Genomic DNA, 21,343 nt, shown 5'->3' on the forward strand with positions numbered 1-21,343 from the left:
TACTGGCTCCCATGGTGAAGAAGAGCAGCTTTTAGGCTTCTTTTAGATTAATCAATAAACAGCCTCTTCTCATCTTTTTCGTAGATGACATTAAATTTGCTCATCAATCCAGGAACATCCGAAGAATAGACCAAGTTCTCCTCTTCATCAAAGTACTTAATAAACTCCTTTTCACGATTCCTGCACCAAAAAGAAGATGTTCCTTTGGCCAATAAGTTTTTTTTCTCTATCAGTCTGAAGCCTAACAATTCAGTGGCCTCTTTTGAAAGGCCTAGATCTCTAGTCAGATCATTAAGTTCAACCTTAGAGAAGGGCTGAGGTGAACCGGCTACAAATGGCTTACATTCGATATCGGAGCCTTGAACTTCTGGATGTTCAGAATCTGAAGACTCTGAAGAGATGAATGGCAATTCAGTTAGAGGCACAGACACATTAGCTCCATGAAGAACGAGGATTAAGACCGATGGAATACTATCAGGATTAGGTATTAGCCTTTGACTTTTCTGGTTATACTCACGAACATGGTAGGAACAAAAATAACAATCATCAAAGTGGTTTTTTGGTCTCCCTCCACGTCATACGAATTCCAAATCGTAAAGCAGTCTTCTTTCCTTGTTGCCATAAGCGTAGATCATTGAGACACTGCTCACGAACTTTATGAGGTGCCCACGATTTGTCCTGTTCTTCGAGTTTCATGCCAAAATATGAGAGATGAAGTTGTCTTACATAGTCAGTAATATTCCTCATGCGATTTTTAACAACACTATATTTGCCGCAAATATAAAAAAAGTCACCTGGGAAATTTTCACAATGTCTCGAACTCGAAGCCATGTTTCACGAAACGCACAGAAAAAGTAGACGCTAAAATGACTGCCTATTACGCTTGCTTGTGTTTATGAGAGGTCAGCGAACCTAGATAAGAATTCTCGCGACGCTATTGGTAGAAAGAGATTTATGACAGAGAAAGAGACGGTAACAGGGAGTAGTCATAGAGGGGTACTTTTGTAGATTTAACCAAAGTAGAATGCTGGTCAGTCAAGAAGTGAAGAAATTCAAAAACGAAAACTTTTTTATGGGAAATGTTCATAAAAACTCTAGTAAAATTGAATTTTTCAAAAAAGCGCGACGTGACAGAAAATTTCATTATTATCTTCCATTTCAGCACCAAAAAAAACAGCTATCAGATCCCTTGTATTTCTTTCATTGCAGGCTTGTGCAATTATTTTCCATTTTAGGAAATACTTTTCTTCCTTTAACTGTCGGCTCTGAACTCCTCGTTCTTCGCCACGGAAGATGCAGGAGAAGTTGCTCATTTTGCGTTGACTGGTGAGCCTCTTGTGACTAAATTCACGGAGGTGAGCAATATTACCCACTCACAGGGTAGTTAACATTCACTCATCACGCACAACAGAGGGCAACCACAGAAAGTAACATCCATGCCCTGAGTGGGACTCGAACCCGCAGCTATTGGCTTTGCTGTCAGGCACGCTAACCGCTCGGCCAAAAAGCGGCTTTGAAGAAATATTATTAGACAAATAATATCCAATTAAATACTTGGTTATCAAAAAAAGGTTTTATAGTGATGAAATTGGAACCATTCGAATTAATTCATAAGACTTATTATATATTGACACGTAAGGAGTAAGCTATTTTAAATTAAAAAAATGTATAACTTAAATTTAGCAATTCGAGCTCCCCCAATATGTTCAGAAATTCACGTTGTCTACAAATTTTTTTTATAGACAACCTAAAACTATTTTTTTGTAGACAACGCTGTACACAATGTAAAAATTTGTGCTACGCTGTTAGAAATATTTAGGAAAAAATTGCAAAATAAAAATATATTAATTGTTATTTTATCATATTCAAGCAAAACAGTTAAATAACCGTAAATAAGATGGTATTCAAACTGTTAACTGCCAGAAAAACCGTTTATTAACTGCTTTAACTTAATACAGTTAAGCAACTAGAATTTCATTACACCGACTAGTCCCACCTAATGAAGTCACTTAATTCTTTGTAGCTGGGTACATATTATAGCCGAGAGGGTTCATCTGTCAATCTAATGACCGATTGAACTGGCGTTCGAGTCTCAGCGTTGAGACCACAATGTTTGCTTCAACATAGATTTTTCAGTGTCCTGCACTGTACAATGTGTAACCTAGGACGATTAGAATACAACATTTTCCTTCAATTATAGATGGCAGCACCATAAAGTTGATTAACACAAGAAAATTTAGTATTTACCAAGTCATATGACATGTGAAGCAACTGGATAAATTAATTAAACCACATTCCACTGTTCATTTGATGAAACACAACTCAATCGCATCTTTACCTTACAAAAAGCTTAGCACCAACGTACAGTTGAATTTCATTTTTTCGGAACCAAGCTAGTTGTGGATGTTTAAATACCCGTATAGTTTTGCCGAAGAATATACATAGGGGAAGAAGTCTAGCTTTCATTGACATAGTATAAACTAGTCCCTTAAGATTTTGCTTGTGTTCCCTGTGTATAAAAAGAAAACAACATTTAGGGGCACAGCAGCTGAAGTTCTACAAACAGGTTTGCACCCTTCTATTTTCCCTGGACAGAACACAGAGAAAGACTAGATACTCATGGACACTTGCTGGTCATCGACCATGACTATGATAAGTCGTTTGAAAGGTGTTTTTCATTCTGCAGTTATTTTTTTTTGTTTGAGATTCTGACATTTATTTTCTAAATTTTTATTGTATTTTAATAATAAAAGTATGGGGTTCGAAAGCCTTCTAGCGGGAAGACTCTCAGAGGATAGCGGAGTGGTGGATGACTCTCTTTTTGTCGGCCTGGTCTCCCAGTGTCTGGCAGTGGATTTATCGCTGCCGTCCAGTGGCTTTCAGCTCTCTTTTGCTTCAGCAGATATTCTCTGTTCCTCGAATCGATTGTGATGCTCTAGCTCGGGTGTTACTTGGGGCTATATGATTCGTGTCACTCATTTCTTGGCACTCCTACGTTGTATGGATTTGCTTCCGCGTGATGAGACTTCTTTTGATCTGCGGAAGGGCCTTATGCTTGTGGCGTCGTAAAGATACGCTTATCAAAAATGTCATTACCCTGTGGTAATTATATTATGCTTCAAATAAAACTACCGCCTTATGCTTCAAAAATGTTAAAATTTGTAATTACATTTCGATTGTTTCTTTTTTTGATTCCTGCCCGGAAAAAAAAATTAGGAGAATTACCAAACAGTATAATATTGACATTTCTGAATAAAGGAAAATATAATTCTGATGTTAAAAACCATTATATTTAAACCATTTCTTCAATAATTGCTTAGTTCATATGTTAATGATTTACCGAAAATTCTGGTTTTCAAAATTACAATTCTTAACATGACACAGTTAGCAAAAACACGAGAAATAAAGTAAATTTAACTAAAAGGGTTTTTATGCCAGGCTCTCAGATTTTATGATGAAATTACCTAATTTTACCAATTTATCACATATAATAAAATCATACATTATAGTTAATTTTACCAATAATACCAAAGCACTTTGGTAAAAGTTATTTCACATAGAGTCAGAAACACAGTAAATTTTATCATATTCCGGTAGCCTTAATCCCACTTTTTTCCTTAGTGTGTAAATAGAAGCTATTGAATCGACCATGAATACTGGATAATATTTATTTTAAATAGGAATAATTTGCAATTATTCTTTAAGGCAGAAAAAATAATGCATCTTAAAACATTGGATAATTAATATATAGTACTCATCGAATACTCTTTTCGTACGGGGAGAAAAAGGAATAAGTCGATATTAATCAACATTACTTAATCATGTACAAATTTATAAGCTTTATGATCTGATATGTAATCAATTATGTAATTAGTTAAAATTATTGCTATTTGATATTCTTTCCTGGGATTTTACCTCATTAGATTACTCAAAACACGATTTCAGAAGTTTTACTCATAAAAACCATGGTTGACTATATTCGAAATTATTCCACTTTTAAGTTAATATAATTGATTATTGATGGTGACCAGTACATCATAATCAAGGTTTAACTTAAATAAACAGTTTTCCCGACTATCTTGCGTCTTATGAAATAACTTTTTTTTACTTCTACAACAACTGATTTTACATTATTTATGTAAATAAAAAAATGCGTTTCAGAGCCACCTGATTTCAGATAGTTTTCTAACTATTAAGTTACTGATGTCCCCCCACATACATTTCGCTTGAGTGTACTTACCATAACGAATCAATAGTAAATAAATATTGAAAAACGTAACAATAAAACTATTTTTTTATTAAATAGAATTAATTAGAAAGCATCACTGCCGCTATATTTTTATTTATTGGTAACCAACAATTTTAACAGTTGAATTTGTAACACAGAGAATTTGTTATCCAATGTAAACTAATTAAGCATTACTTGATTGAAAATTTAATTCGCTTCAAAAATGTGCAAATTGGAAATAACATTTAAAGTGCTTCAAGCGCTCAAAAACAATCAAAAAGAGTAATTTTATAGTAATAAATCAATTATTTTCACCCTAGTCACATCAGATCATCTTGATACCCTGAAATCTTGTTTCATTCATATAAATTCTGATTCTCTTGTTAATGACATTAATTCCTCCTTTTCTGTACATAGCTTTGGACATGCATTTTAACCTAAATTGCTTCACTCGCGGTTTTTCTTGCTCAGTTTTTCATTTTTTTTCCTCATTTAGATACTGTAGTTCTATCTTTGATTTTTACCTGTATTGTTTCCTTTTTAGTTAACAATTTTGAATTTTAAATTTCAAAATCATTTTTTTCCTCCCATTCACATCTGGCAAGTTTTGAAAATGCAAGCCTGTTTTTTCACAGGGCTAAAGGTTTTTTCAGCTCTTGACACACGTTGAATGTTATTTCCAATTTGTATATTTCTGAAGAGAATGAAATTTTAAATCCAGTAATATTTCACCGCTTCAGTTTCTTGGGATTATTTATGTAATTGCAATTATGTAATTTGCTAGTACCTAGTTGGTAATTCTTTTGAAATGGTGGCTTTAATATTTCTGAATATCCACCGTCCAAGGTTTAGGAATTTAACCAAACGCTTCTGTAATGATAAGGAAGATAATTAGACAGTCTTCAACTCGAATGTATTTCACACTTATTTAAATTAAACTTCTGTATTCAAGCAGAAAAAAGAGAAAATTAACCATACGTTGTAATTTAGATAGATTGAGAAACAAAATAAAAAGTCAATTTAAATCTTTTATTGAAACGAATAAATTTTCTTCTACTTCCTTGAATTCAATTGCTTGAAAGATGCTTATTTATTTTTCGTCGTATATTTCCTTCTCTTAATCTATTTTATAGAGAAGAAGTCACATTGAGTCAATACAATTACGAATTCAGCTGACTGAGTTCCGAAATTAAATTCTCCAGGCAGTTCTCCTTCCTTTCTTTCTACATTAGATATAACATTCTGCAGCATCTTAAGATTCGATAAAGGGATGATTTCACTTGAAATTTAATTTTATTATAAAAAGGTCAAACACATGTATATCATATTTATATTAAATTTCTGAAAATTTATATGGTGTGTAAAAAACTGTAAATTCAAATTTTAAAAAGAAATTTTTTTTTTGATAAAGTAAGTAAGGAAAAAGTACGTAAGGTGTATCCAGCGTATATCTGACACATTAAAGCTCAAATTGTATTTTTTTAATGTTGTTTAGATTAGTTTCGTTACATTTTATCTATAATAAAATTAAGAGTTTGTTTGTCTCTCTCTCTCTCTTATAACTCCAGAACTGTATGTCCTATCATTCTGAACTTCAAACAGCAGCTGTTGAACCTGTCAGGGATTAATTTACCCCCGATCCTAATATTCGTTTGAAATTTTCAATTAATTCGTTTAATACAACAGTATGAAAAATGGAATCTCTTCATTAGCTCAGAACTCGCCATAGATAAAAATAAGACAGCACACGATTTTTTTTCTTTCAAATATTTTAAAACTTACTTGAGTGATATTTGCTAGGTTAAAGATCTCATTAAAAAAGGGTGCTTTTTTGAACGTTCTTTAAATTTAATTATCTTTTTTCGTTCTGTAAGATTAATTTTGATTTGCATAAACATGCCAGCTTTGGTGGATTAGGTAACCAAATTAGTATATCTAAACGTATTTGAAACTAAGTGTTTATTTTGTTTTTAATTATGCTTTTAAAACAAAAATCTGAGACATACAGTATATAATTTAAAATTAACAGATTTTGAAATAGAGAAATAAGTTATATATTGAAAAGCAAAATAATCGGAGAAACATTACTAATTCTTATAATGGAAACTGAAAAAATATCTATATGCCAATAATATTTATTTAAATTTTTTATTAGGAAATAATTTAATTAAAAAATAACTAGCTACGCTCTAGGAAGTAAAATTAATGGAGAAAAGTTAAAGCATGTAACTCATTTTTAGTTCATATTTTAAAGGTAATAGATGTATTTACTACTTACATATGCTTAATGTGTCAATGTTTTTATTTAGAACTTTGTATTTTAAATACTCTACAAATGTTATAACATAATTTAAAATATGCCTAGTTAAAATCACGAACGATTCTTAAATTAATTTAATTAAGAAACTGAGTATTGCAGGGTTAATGACAAAATGAATTATTTTCTATTAAATCAAAATAAATTTAGCTATGATTAACAGAAAAAAATCTTTTTCGAAAGTGTCTCATTAATTTCAAATGCTTCATTTATTGGTTTCTATTCGAATAAATTTTTTTTATATGGGATTCACTTTATTTAATTATAATTTTTTTGACACTCTTTATAATTTTTAATAGGTAATACATAATTTTTCTGAGCCTAATCCTTTTCTTTTTTTGAAAAAGAAAAATTACCTTGAGTAATATTATAAAAAATTAAATATCGGAGAAGATTATTTAAAGTTTTTGTTTTAAGAATTTAAAGCTTTCAAAGATCAATTTCTGCAGCATGTTGAAGGTTATTAAAGATAAAGTGATATTTGGAAATAAATTGCTAGCAGTAAAAACTGAAAATAATTTTTATTGACAGCATTCTGAAAAAAAAAAAAAAAACTTAAAATCTGCTTGGGCAAATTTGTAACAAATTGTATTTGAAATGCAATACAAATTCTGTTTACATGTGTCTATGGTGTTCTGTTAAATGTTTCATTTTAATTCAATGTTTTAGTTAAATTGAATCACTTAAGAAAAGAAACTTATATATACATAAATCCACGATATTCATTTATCGCAGGCAGAAGTTCGCTCTTTGCTGCAGTTCACTAATCCCTGTGTATTATTTTGCAATCATTTATTTTCTTCCATGCACCACAAAAAGGAAATTATTTTTTCAAAAGTTTAAATTATTTTGCTTTAGCTGTATTTTCTAAAACTAATTCAATTCAAACGTTTCACTCTCTCTAGTAAGTCTATTAATATTATATTTATTTATTAATATTATATTTATTTATTAATATTATATTTATTTATTAATATTATATTTATTTATTAATATTATATTTATTTATTAATAATATATTATTTATTAGTCTGGACTAGGAAAATCATGGAAGGATATGATTCAAAATTTCAAGAGCAACGAGATAATGTCGGTAATGTGCCCAGCATTGAGCCTCTTCCACCTTTATTTTCAAAACTCATCGTCAGTAGACCCATTCCTTTAATTTTGAATATTATTAAAATAACATTTAAACTTAAAGCTCTATTTTCCTAACAAATTTAGGGAGTTTAATACCGTAATTTAATAATTTTGCATGCCAATTGCAATGTTAGAATATTCATTCTGAAATTACGGTAAAGTAACCGGCAGCAGTCTGTCCATCCAATTAACTGTAAAGTTTAAGGGAAATAATGCTTTATAAATTGATGGTTTTTAAACAGTTTACAACGAGTATACTTAAAAAACCATAAATACGTATACGTATAATACGTTACAATACGTACAATACGTATACGTATAATACATACAACGTATAATACGTTTACCAAACCATAATACGTTTTCTTAAACATTCACAAGTGTATGTTTTCAAAACCGAAACAAACAAAAATTAACTGGACTCTGGGGATAGGCTTTTTTGTTAGGTAACGAGAGTTGGAGTTAGGTTGTGGTGTGGTTGAGTTGTGTTTCAATAAATAAACTGCGGAATGTGGTTTAATTAGTTTATCTGGTTGTCCCACCTATCGTAAGTGATGGGAAATGCTAGATTTTTTGTGTTTAGCAGCTTTATGGTGCTGCCATCTATGCGTGAATGAAAGGATCGTATTTTAATTGGCTAGTTTCAGAAATTTGGAAGTGCAGGAAGCTGGAAACTCTTCATGTGTGGAGGGAAAGGGGGGAAATGATAGGATCAATGCTGGGACTCGAACCCCAGGTCTCTAGATCAAGATATTAGCAGGCTTGCTCTCTCGGCTTTAATATGAACCCAGCTACAAGGAACTATGTAATAATAATCAAATTTAATAATATCCAATTCTCTATATAAAAATAATTTAAAAATTTCGTTTTTGAAGTATAGTTTTAATAAAGTAGCATGGTACTATAATCGTTTAATTATTTTTTGAATGCTCTAAAACCGGCTATAAATATCATGATAAAATTAAGTAAGTCTAAGCTTATGATAGCCTAAAATTTAAGGCTCTTCGTTGTTAAATAAGGAAGCATACTATGTACTGTAACAAATTTCGGATCAAATTATGATGAAATGTATTGGTCCTCAGGGTGCTGGAACTTTTTGCAGCAAAACTTATTTAAATGTAAGATTTTATAGAACAAAAACATGATAAACTAGGAATTTTACAGTGATATTCACAGTTCAATCATTGAGTCACTGTAATTTAGTAAATATTACTGAAAAATTACCAAATAAAATTTTACGGTAAAATGAGTTTTACTGATACTGAACATAGGGTGTCAGTAAATTTTGCAACTTCACATACTTCAAGGTACAGAAGTACCTTGAAGTATGTGACATTTTGTTCAATAAGTATGCACCGACAGTAATGAAAATCAACTTTATGCCATTACGTATTTATGTTATTTAGACATATGTCGGTTTCTATGCTGGCACTTAATAATAATGAAAGTCAAGAGCGAAATTTTTTAAAGTTTTCAATTAAGTGTACGATGAGAAAAAAAAATATGGTCATAACTTACTAGAATATGGTTGAATTTACTTTATTCCTGACTCCATGGGATTACTAAGAAGCTCGGTAAACCTTATGGAAGCGCTTTGACAATGACTTTGATAAAATAACAATAAAATATAGTTTTATAGTATGTGAAAAAATTTGGTAGATGTCGAGAGATATAATAGTTTCCTCATAATACCTTACATGGCATGAAAACCATTTGTTCTGTAAAATTTCATTTTTAGTTTTGTATTTTTTGCTAAATGCTTGATAATAAGAAACATAATTTTGCAAACTAGAACTTTCAGTAAGTCGTTACGGAAAATTCACTAAATGAACGGTTTAAATACCGTATATTTTAGTTTTATTAGCAAAATCATGCTATTGTTTTTTAACCAGAAATATTATTCCCAAATAAAATAGTAATCTTACAAGATTGTTTTTCTCCGTGTAAAACCTCATGAAGAAAAACAAATGACGTTACATAACTAGTTTATAAGTTTTGCAATAAAGAAACGATTAAAAAAAGATCACAACGAAATACAGGAGCACAATGTATCTTATTACTTATCTTCGAATCTAAATAATTCCCCATGGGTTTCCCTATAAGTTTTGAAGTAAAAATTTTCGTTTTGTATAAAATACGGCTCCTTAATAAGAAATAGTTAAGTTAAGAAATAGCTTGTCGTAGATTCTAATTTGTAATTAAAACCGTACTCATGTTGGTTTCTAATTAGCTTAATTTTGGTTTAAAACAATTTCATTCGAACTATTGAAAATAACTTAACTTTGACTTATTTATGACCTATACGTGCTTTCTGTTGTAGGCAATAATGATTTAATATTAAAGTTTGATAGACTACTATTTAATGACATTTTAATTCATCTTCCCCCAGTTTTCTTTTGAACTTAGATTCTAGCAAAAAATATTCAGGTTAGAAAAAAATTTGATATTTTCTCGCAAATATCAAGACTCTAAAAAAACAAAATGGATAAAAAAATAACTAAAAAATTTGAATAATAGGTCGTACATAAAATGAACTCAGACCATGCATAAAAAGAGTAATCTTACCAAAAGATGAAGCAGCACTAAAAATGTATAAATTTTTTTTTATTTCTCTTAAAATAAATTACTTGAAGCTGTGATTCCAGGTTATATTTTACTGCTTCGAATCTCAAAAGCTTAGAAATGTTGTAGTTATTATCCAATATCGATCGACTTCGGAGGCATTAAATACAGAAGAAGAAACGAAGACTTAAATAACAAGATGTTCCTTGGATGCAAATTAAACTTTACTCTTTCATTGACTGTTTCAATTCCTTTGTGACCAAGTTCAATTAAATCCGTACTTTTGTAAAGTTTTTATGTAGCTCGTAACACTGAAATTAGCATTTTAAAGTGTTTGAGAAAAATAAAATCAAATTAATCCTTCGTTGAAACAATCGCAAATACCGAGATTTATTAAAATAGCTTCGCGCTTAATATCAAAGTTGCTTTTATCGTATTTTTTTTTTAAAAAAAATTGTATTAAAAAAAGTGAAAATTTATTTTTATTTCGAATTTAAAACAAAAAAAAACATGAAGTTATTGTTTTTTTTTCTCTTAATTCTGCGAATGAACAAAAATAAAATAAAAAAATGATAATCTGGTCAATCACAAGATGGATAAATTCTGTTTGTCATCAATTTAAGCTAATTTTTCTTTAATTTCCATTCCATAAAGATAAGAAAACTTTGACAACCAATATATTTTCAGTTTATATAAAATAAAAAGGTTTTTTAAAGTAACAAATAAACTTATATATTTTCGTATCACCTAGGACCATGCAGTATTTTGGTTCAATTTTATAAATAATACTTTTTACCCTCTTAAATGGGCAGAGTTTACGTTTGATGTTCTTATGAGAGAAAAATCCTTATTGCTGCTGAAATAAGAAAATAAAATAAAAGCAATCCACTTGTAATCACGTGTTTTCCCAATAAAACCAACTATAACCTTTAAATTTGTATTGTTTCAGTGATGAATAGTTTTATAATTAATATTATTTTATTTTTTTTATATTTAATTATTATTAGTAATGACGCGTGAAATAAGTTTAACTCTTTTTTCAATATATTCCATACAATTTATTTTTATCGAAAATTGAAATGAAATAAAATTTTCTCGGAATTTATTGACCTTATCATATACGTATAAGCTTCTATATATCCCCAGTTTATTTTAATACATAAAAATTAGGAGTTTCTTTTCCCTAAGTTTAAAATTTGCTAGTTTGTTTCTGTGCGATTGATTATTATTGGGGGTTGGACTCAGTTATACTTGTTAAGCACTTTCATATTGAGTAATTTGAAACTATTCTCTTAATTCTCGTGGCTAAGAGAAAAACAGGTAGTAAACACAGAGTTTCGCATAGATTGTAGTTAATAATAGTGGTTATTAAAATATTGTTTCCAAAATCATTACAAATCTCATTTACAAGCTTTCTAAAATTATTTTTAAAGTTTATCTACAAAATATTTAATACAAGAGCATATATATTTAAATAATAACTGAAATCAAGTAATACAGCTCACAGCTTTTTTGAATTCTGTCACAATTCACTCACAAATGTAATCACTTCTTTGTTTATTTACATAAACTTTTGCAAAATATCTATTACCATGAATGCAAGAAATTATAGAATTACATGGAAAGTTCTGTAATTGTAAACAATACCAGGCGTTTTCAGGCAAAGCATGAAGATTGAAAGTTATCATAGTCTTTGCCAAGTTATTAGTATACATATAACGCTTATAGATATTCTGCAAAAAGACAAATACTTTTTAAGTAATGTATAAGGAATATTGTATACTTTGTATTTTTATTTTATCGAGAGCCTGAAGGATTTTCATTAGTTGTTTTACAATGTCTTAGTAATAAGAGAAATAATAATCATTGCATAGGTAATTTTAGCCATTTTTTTTACTATTACTAAGCATTCAATTGAAGCTGGGATTCGTACATTTCAAACGAGATATACATTACAACGTCTCAATGATTCTTTGTAATTTAAAACGAACAATAAATTTGGAATGCTATAAGCTATCCTCTTTTGATTTTTTTAAAAATGTAGTTAAAGTTATTTATGAAATTCGAATGCACGAGAATTACAAACAACTAAATAAAATTTATAAAAGCTACCAAAGGAACGAATTAAATTTATGATCCATGCGTAGGAAAAATTGAAATAACATGCTAAAAGTTAGATTAAATATAGTTAAATTAAATTTGAAAAAATTAATTTATTTTATTCAATTAAAAGGATAAAAATTCTTAATTGATGTTTTAGTGTAATATTATTAAGTTCGAAATTCAAAATACAATTATTATAAGGTTCTTCTCAACTAGGCAGATTCCTACTAATGTCATATAAAGTTTAAACATGCGTCATCAAACTGTTAAAAATCCATTACCAAGCAAGTTTATTTAGCTAAATAGAATTTAATTGCCGAATCACGCAATTAATTATCAATTTAGGCAAGGATAACAGAAGTTTTATTGCTTCTATGGGATGTTGGCCTTTCAGAAACAAGTTTTGAAAGCAGATTTGATAATTATCTTTAAATTGCTTATGGTATTCCAATTTCTTTTATCACTGATTAGGAACATAATTTAGTTAGAGAGAGATATTTTTCTTAAAAAAATTTTATTTCATTAAAATTGTATTTAAACTGATTAAATATAAATTGCTATAAAATAATATTTCATTATTCGGGTTTTTTTCCAAGTTATATAACTTCAGAACTCCGATTAATTAAATTAAAAATAATTGATCTTCAACGACGATTTTGCAAACATTAAAAACACATTTATTGCAAGAATATTTTTGTCTGCTGTATTATTAAGGACGAGATTGATAATTATCTTCCAAAAATCAAAAATTTAAAATGAAAATTGCATTTATTTCGTTTGAAAAAAGTTTTATTAATGTAATGCCAAAGCTCCTTTTTTTACTAATCTCGTTACTGTATAAAACTCTAATTCTCTTGTAACTACTTTTGTAGTCACAAGTTACAGCAGTTCAGCATAGTTCATTACCTCGTATAATATTTTTATTCAATCGAAAATGTTCCAAAGTATCCACATTAAGATATATTGAATATCATTCAATAATATTACTGTTTTTGAACTTCATGCTTGAAAAACGGAAATTAAAGTTTTTTTAAAGGTTGTATTAAATAAAACGTCCACTTTTCTAAGTAGATATAGTAGATATTTGGATTTTTTTAAGAAGTTTCAAAGAAATCTTTCAATATTAAATTTTATTATTTTTGTTCCATGGGATGAAGTCCTTATCCTTCTTTATTATCCCTTTCTTCGAAAATTTGGTCGATCATAAATGCAGTGTATTTGTTCAAAAAAACTATTATATTCAGAAATGCCATGATTATAATATTTTTATTACAAGCTTATTGGATGTGCAAATTGGTATCCTTAATTTAAATAAAACGATAATCAGAAATAATGAAGTTTTAAATAGCAGAAAAAAAGGCTCGCTTATACGAAACATGTCTATATGAATCTCGTCTACACAAATCTCGTCTAAGAGAATCGAATATCGGGGAAACTTTTCAATTTATGCAGAATTCCTTGTCTTCACATTAACGTAATCTTCAGAGATTCGATTTCCATGTCCATACAATCCAACGATATATTTTCAACTTGAGAATTTGACTACGGAGATTTTACGGAGTTTGCCATAATTTCAACCAGAGCTTCGCAACGAGAGAAATTTGTTAAAACCATAATTTATATTTTCAATTTTTTTTTACTTGAGAAATTTTATTGCAAGTGCAAATTGCATATAAACGTTTCTCATATATTAATAATTTTGCCAAATATAAAAATAAGTAAATAAAAGGAAAAGAGAGAAAAACCGAAGAAAATTAAAAAATAATCTCCTTCTTCGCTTCTTATTATTCTTTATCGCGAGCTTTAATTGTTGGCGAGCGCGAGCGAGCAGGGGGTGAAGCCTCCTAGTATATATATATTTAGTTAACAAAGTAATTCTAAATTAAGACATAAAATCAGCTGAACGATTTCATATAGAATTTAATTACATTAGCTTGATAGACATTGTTCTTTTATTAAATTTTGTAATAGTTCATCTATTTTATTACATTACAACAATTCATTTTAATTCCGTTCATATAATTAAAAATGGTATTTAAAAAATTTTTTTCGTGAACATTAGAATTCCATGTGTAATCAGTTTATTTATATTGAATTTAAAATTATTTCTTTTATCGTATATATCAACAATGAAGATAGTTTCATCTTTAATAATTCTTAATCCAAAAAATTAAAATTAGCATTATTGTCAATATGAACAAACAAAGTTTAATTCCTTAGAGCTAATAAGTTTTGATTAAATTGTATAATTTTGAAAATTAAAGGTAATTAAATTCACAATAAATCTAAAAGCAAATTTAATGTTAAGAGTAATTTTTTTTCACAATAGAGTAAAAAAAAGTTAGGTAACAGTGATGGGTAATTATCCTTGTATATATATATATATATATATATATATAAGCATAATTTTTCTGAAAATGATTTTTAGCGTTTCAAACAATATTTGACACGAAAATAACATCATTTTTAATGTTTTATTAATTATAAGAGAGAAAATAAATAAATAAATAAAACTTTTTAAAAATTTTACTAAGACTATTTTTTTTCGCATTTAAGATAAACATTTATTGTTTTATCACCAAGCATAAATTTTTTAGCAACAAGCATTTTAGCAACAAGCCAAAAATTTCTCACTATTTACCCTTACATCAACTACAGATTGATGTCGGAAAATACAGAAACCAGCTTTACCTTTGATCTTCAATTTCATGGATTTTTACATCTTGTCAGAGACTAATATAGTTCCAATGATATAATATATTTTCGATGACCTTCTTTAAAGTTATTTATTACATTTGATTTGCAAACATTTTTGCATTTAAAATATTATTTATTTAGGCAATTTATACTTTTGTTTAATTATTTGCCTTCAATATTTATTGTATTTTTTGAAATATTTTTATCGCTTGAGAAATGAGCAAAACGTTATATAAAGAAAAAAAGAGGCCTAATCACGCTTGGAACTAACACACAGAGATATAACACATACTTACGATAAACTTTTAGTGAAAATTGAATCCTTGTTTCTCTTCCATCTACAACGGCAGAACAGGTGAAAATGCCTTGGTCTTTGTAACGAACATCTTCAACTACAAGTTGAAGACCTAAAATATTGTTCGGGGACGGCTCCACGTGCACGCTGAAAGAAAGAAATCCATTTGAATTTGTAAAAGTTTTGCTCAATAACGTAACCAAAAATAAATAAGTAAACAAATATAATAAATAAAAAAATAAGAAGAAAAAAAAGGAAAATTAAATACTTAGTAAGCATCTAAAAATTGTATTAAAAATGCATTATCTAACAAAATTTTTCCCAAGTAGTTTTTGCATGTCTGTATTTTATTCCGTCTATATTATAGAATTTTAATTATTTCGCTTAGGTGTTCATTTATATGACGCCCGGTGGCTGAGCTGTAGCGCTTCGTTCCTGGTTCGATCTTCAGGCCGGGCAAGGTTGACTCAGCCTTTTATCCCTTCAGTGGGTCTATAAATGAGTACCAAGCATGCTTGGAAACTAAACACTGGGGGTTCCGCGTTCGGCTGACCACCTGACCGGAACATCTGCTTCTGCACCCCAGAGCCCAAGGTCAGGAAAACTGAGATGGGCACAGTAGGCCTTGGCCCTCTTGGGTTGTCGCGCAGCTGAGTTTTGTTTAGTTTAGTTCATTTGTATATCATATACTAAGCAATATTATATTTTATAAAGTAATACTATATTTTATTTTTAAAAATTATTTTTAATTTTACAGTGTTATTTTTTATACATCTTTAAATATTAAAAAATTTATATTCGTTAAATATCTACTGAAATATTTCTTATGAAGAAATTTACATTCAAGAAATTACGATAAAATTTTTAACAGCAGTATGCCCATCCAACTAACTGTGAAGTTTACGGTAAAGAACATTTTATCAATTTACGGTTTTAAAAAAGTTTAGAACTAGCATGGTTAAAAAGCATAAATGAAAAACTCTGCTGTTTTTCAACCATTTGCAACTAGCATGGTTTCAAATAGAAATTTAACTGACCTTGGAGCTAGGCTTTCTGTTAGGTAATAGGCATAAGTGTTTAGTTTTGGTTGATTTGTATTAATCAAATGAGTCGTGAAATGCGGTTTAGTTAATTTAATTTACCTGGTTGTTTTACCTATCGTAAGATACAGAAAATACTAAACTTTTTTGTGCCACGCAGCCCCATGGTTTTGCCATATATGCGTGAGAGTATCGTATTTTAATAATCCAGTGTCACAAATTTGGGTATGCAGGACACAGGAAACTTTTTAACGTTAAAGGGAATGGGAGTCAACGCTGGGACGCGAACCCCTGTTCTTTCGGTCTTGAGATTGACAGATTAGTCCTCTCGGCTATATTATCTACAAAATTGCGAGGAGTTAAATGGCCTCATTAGGTGGGCCTAGTTGGTGCAATAAAATCCTGGTTGCTTAACCTTTTTAGGGGCAGGCTGTTGATAAACGGTTTTTTTTCACAGTTTGAATACCTTCTTATTTATAGTTATTTGACTGTTTTGTTTCAATATGATAAAATAACAATTAAATAAATTGATTTTTAACAATTTTTCAAGATATTTCTAACAGAGTACAATTAAAAAAAAAATCCTAAAGAAGGTTGGAGGTTATACTTTAATAATGCAGATTATTAAATAAGTTTATGCTCCGTTTCTTTCTGATTCAGTCGTGTAACGAAGCTACTGTATTAGTCACAAAAACGCAAGTTCAATATAAATCTGTTTGAGTGAAATTGTATCTCAGAACACTCCAAGAAATTTGTACCTTTAGTAAAATGCTCTCATGCCCAGAACATCTACCATTAAAAATAAAATGCACACTTTGAATGCAAAACAAATATTCCGACATAAAGCTCATTTTCATTATTTCTTAAAATATGTAAGTACATACCTTAAACATATTATTAGGCAATTTTCCAGTTATTTTCCACACGGGACGTATGAAATTATTTACTATTTTTGTTAAACATGTGCTTAGTAAATAATCCATAATAATTTCATACCAGAGGGGAATATATAATAATTGTTATATTCATATTGATAAAAGCTCACGTAAGAAAAAAGAATTCTGCCTTTCCTTGGATTTGCCCAATAATTTAAAAATATATCTTTTAATGCATAAAATAATTAAAATTAATGATACATTATGATATATTTTTATTTACCTTAAATAGTTTTGTCTGCTATTCTAAATAACATTAGTATTGAGTTAGCAGTTGACACTTTAATTTGTTAACAATGATTTATGTAGAAGTAATAAAAAAATGCTTTGAAAAATGAAGTAAAAAGGTAACGTACAAAAAATATTAAAGAGTAGTAATCCTTGTATCTGCAGAAATAAACAAAATAGTTTTCAAAGTATATAAGATATTAAATAAAATTTCAGAATATTTTTTCTTCAGAGAGTAAGTAATAAATTAACAGTCCTTTAGAGTGTTTAAATTCAAAATTCCGTACATTTATATTTTCCGTAACTATTTTTTACATAAAATAATTTTCTTTATTCCAAGACTTATATAATCTACTCAGTTGGAATAGAACCTATACATTATTATCAATTCCATTTAAGGTACTGAAGATGCTTCTTAACTTTGAAGTAAAGCAATCACTTTTCAAATTACCTCATTTAAATTATAAAGTGCGAAATCGAAGCCATGAAAAGATACATTTACTTACAATGAAAGAACATATTTAAACACACAAAGTCACAGAGTTATTTCCAATTTTCTATTCAGAAATTAGTTTAGAGTTAAATTTAAAATTACCCTTTCAATAAAACTGTGATTTAAACTTTAATTTTATTTTGAGCTTTTCGGAACTTCTCACACTAGTTTCAAGTGCTGTATAGTAGTTCTAAGCAAAAAGGAATTAATCTTTTGTAACTTTTTTTTACTTAATCATTGTATTTTCATTTCTGCATCTAAGGTTATTAGGATTCAAGAATTCCAATTGAAACAGAAAGCACAAATTCAGCAAGGATAATCTGAAAAATAATACTGCTGTCATGAAATATACTGTTCTAAGGAAGTGTTCAGAAAGCGAAGTTTTAATATGCATACGAGGATCAATTTGAAATTTTTTAGATACGTACAGACAAGAAGTGGATTAGAACTAACAGTTGCATTTTCAAATATAAACTATATCTTCCTAGTAGACGATCTTCAATTGGTTAAATTGAAAGCAATTTTGTCTCGCATAAATTTTGAACAGAAAGGAAAATGAAGTAATCTTTTGATCGAAATTATTACTTATACAAAATTTATGAGCATTATTTGCTGCATGAGATTTTTAACTGCTGGAAAAAAAATATTTAAAAAAATAGGAAAGAATTATAAAAAGGAAAACAATCACGAGATTAACGGGATAAAAATAGCTGAAAATCTCATTTCAAGTATTCTTAATACTAAATCCTTTCTTCGAAGACAATACGCGATTTTGTGTAAAGAAAGATTTTTAAAGCAGATGCCTTAATAGGTAGCGAAATCCTTCGATCGATGAAAACCAGCTGTAAAATTTTAATAGAATACTTCAAACTCGATTTTTTTTGGTTTAAAATACTATTTTCTATGTGCTGAAAATGGTGTTCTCTTACAGCAAGCTTATAATGAGCATATTTTATTTTTAATTTCTCACTTGAATCCTTGAGATCATGGCTCACAAAGCATGCTTCCTATATCACTGTTTCAATGATTTTCAGCAACAAAAATTAGAATAGTAAAAATAAATTAAATAAACTGATACTAAGTATATGGCTATTATAACTTTACTAGTTAAACTAGGTAATGTTTTCTGGATAAAAACAAACACAATATGCAAATTTATGAAATAAATCTTGCATATCAGAAGATATCTATCCGGTATAATTGAAATTGATTCAACATAACTACAAATTCACTGCACACAATTAATTCATTTTTAAACTTCTTATAATAAATTTTTCATCTAATTACACCATCTCTTCATCCATTAAATTTCTATACAGCCTTACATCATCTAATAAATTTCCATAAAATTTTGAAAGTTAGCCGTTAATTTATACGCCCAGCTCACCTTTTTAAGAAACAAAGCCTAATACTCGTGATTGCAACAAACGCCAGGAAAAAAAATTTGTGGAGTTGTCAATTTATTTATATTGTCATCATATAAAGATTCCTTTCTTAATTCGTAAAAGTACACCTCTTTCCATGGAGGTTTCAGCATTAGGCTAAGGACACAGTTCTCGAATTCGAACCTAGCAAAAACCATAGAACATTTTTTTTCGTATTCCTTCTATTACATTGGTGACCACAAACAATGGACACCACGCAACTTTCCTATTTTTCGACAGATGGCTAAATTACAATATTTCAACTTGTACATGGTTCGGCTTGATTTGACAAGCACACCGTTTCTGTCTAAAGCAATGTCAAAGCCCAAACTGATGACAACTTTTAAGAGGATGGTATTTATTTACAGTCTGTAACCTTATATTTTTGTAGAAAAATCTTATTAGCAGACTGTCTTATCAGTTTGCGGGCTTGTCAGTTTTACAGACATATATATATATATATATTTATGGTCAGTAACTAAAATATTTTTTAACTAACATATTAAAATACAGGTCACAAACTGTAATCTAGTGGATAAGTCACTTTTACATAAACTTTTTCAGTGGAAAAAAATCGCTAGGAACAAACGTTTGACAGACTGTATTTTTTTTATTGCATTACTTTTACAAGAACTTTTTTTGAGAAATAAATCGCTAAAAACAAACATTTAACTTATTATGAACTTTTTTACGGTATTGATCATTTCCACGTTAGAACTTTTATTCAGCAATACATAAACTTGATTTTAACATTTCACAAAACATATTGCTAAAATCCGTATTTGTTTTTAACATATAATTCTACTTTCTATATCTAAACAGGTTTGGTAAATTAACACTATTAATAGCTTCCTCTGGTTCAAAAAAATAAATCAAAAACAAATACGAATGCCAGTTAATAGCATTTCTCTTTTCGTTTACATATGTTGAAGTAAACATGTTCTTAAAATACTCAGTTTTTTTTTTTTTTTTGCCCATTTTTAACACCTTGACTGATATTACATGAAAAGTTTTGAATGACATCGGAAACAATGATTTCTCTTGTATCTGGTTCTGTTGATAAATTAGATGAGTAATTTTTTTATCGGTTATGAGATTTTGATAGTATAATTATGTACTACTATAATTATGTACGAATAAAAAACTTCAGTATACTTCTCATTACTAAAATTTTCTAAGGAAATTTTCAGCCTGCGGATTAGAAAATTATATGAATATCATGAAATTTGAACAACTGAAGCCACTTCAGAATGTTGTAATTCTGAATAGTTTTTTTATTTTTTTATTTTCGGTTCTAAAACTCCAATCACACAAATATTCAATAATATTAATAATTTTTTTTAATGTTTTATTCAAAAATTTACAAAAAGCGGTACTCTATATGAACAATGTGAACGTAAGGAAAGTATGCAAATTTAGTTTGACAGTTGGATTGAAATTTCAATCATATTAGCTGAATATTTAGTTAAAAATTAAAAGTCAGTAAATATTTCATTAATTTAATACACGCAAACCTATATCAAAACCAAAACCGGTATTAGTCTACAGAATTTTGCTTTACGCAAGCAATAAAATGGACGTTTCCTAGGATTTGAAAAAAAGGGGGTTGTTCTTACAATTAGATTGTACGTTAATTTTCTCTATAAGAGGAGAGGTTGCTTAATATACTCGTCAATATACTTTATCAATAGAGATAATTAGTCCTTTTCAGATCTGTAATTCAGTAAGACTTATGGGATATCTTATTTTCCCGCTTATATAATACCTGTTATTACCATTCCACATAAAACACGAAACTGTTACTAAATAATATCGATGTTAGATGTTAAAGTTGGGTTAATTACATTTAGAGTTGGGTTAATTATATAAAGTTCCTTACAA

The 21,343-nt window shown here is 28.8% G+C and overlaps 1 protein-coding gene across 1 annotated transcript in view; it reads right to left on the reverse strand.

Annotated features, from left to right (window-relative positions):
* The window catches only part of LOC107455655 (fasciclin-2-like), a 132,250-nt gene that overhangs the window by 63,190 nt on the left and 47,717 nt on the right, over nucleotides 1–21,343 (reverse strand). Inside the window, exon 3 of the mRNA XM_087167742.1 lies at nucleotides 15,344–15,489. Within this exon, the coding sequence (XP_087023868.1) occupies nucleotides 15,344–15,489 (146 nt within the window). The remainder of the gene's footprint in view (nucleotides 1–15,343; nucleotides 15,490–21,343) is intronic.

The sequence above is a fragment of the Parasteatoda tepidariorum genome, chromosome 7 (genome assembly GCF_982258835.1).
Source record: "Parasteatoda tepidariorum strain Cologne lab strain chromosome 7, Ptep-v5.0, whole genome shotgun sequence".
NCBI lineage: Eukaryota > Metazoa > Arthropoda > Arachnida > Araneae > Theridiidae > Parasteatoda > Parasteatoda tepidariorum.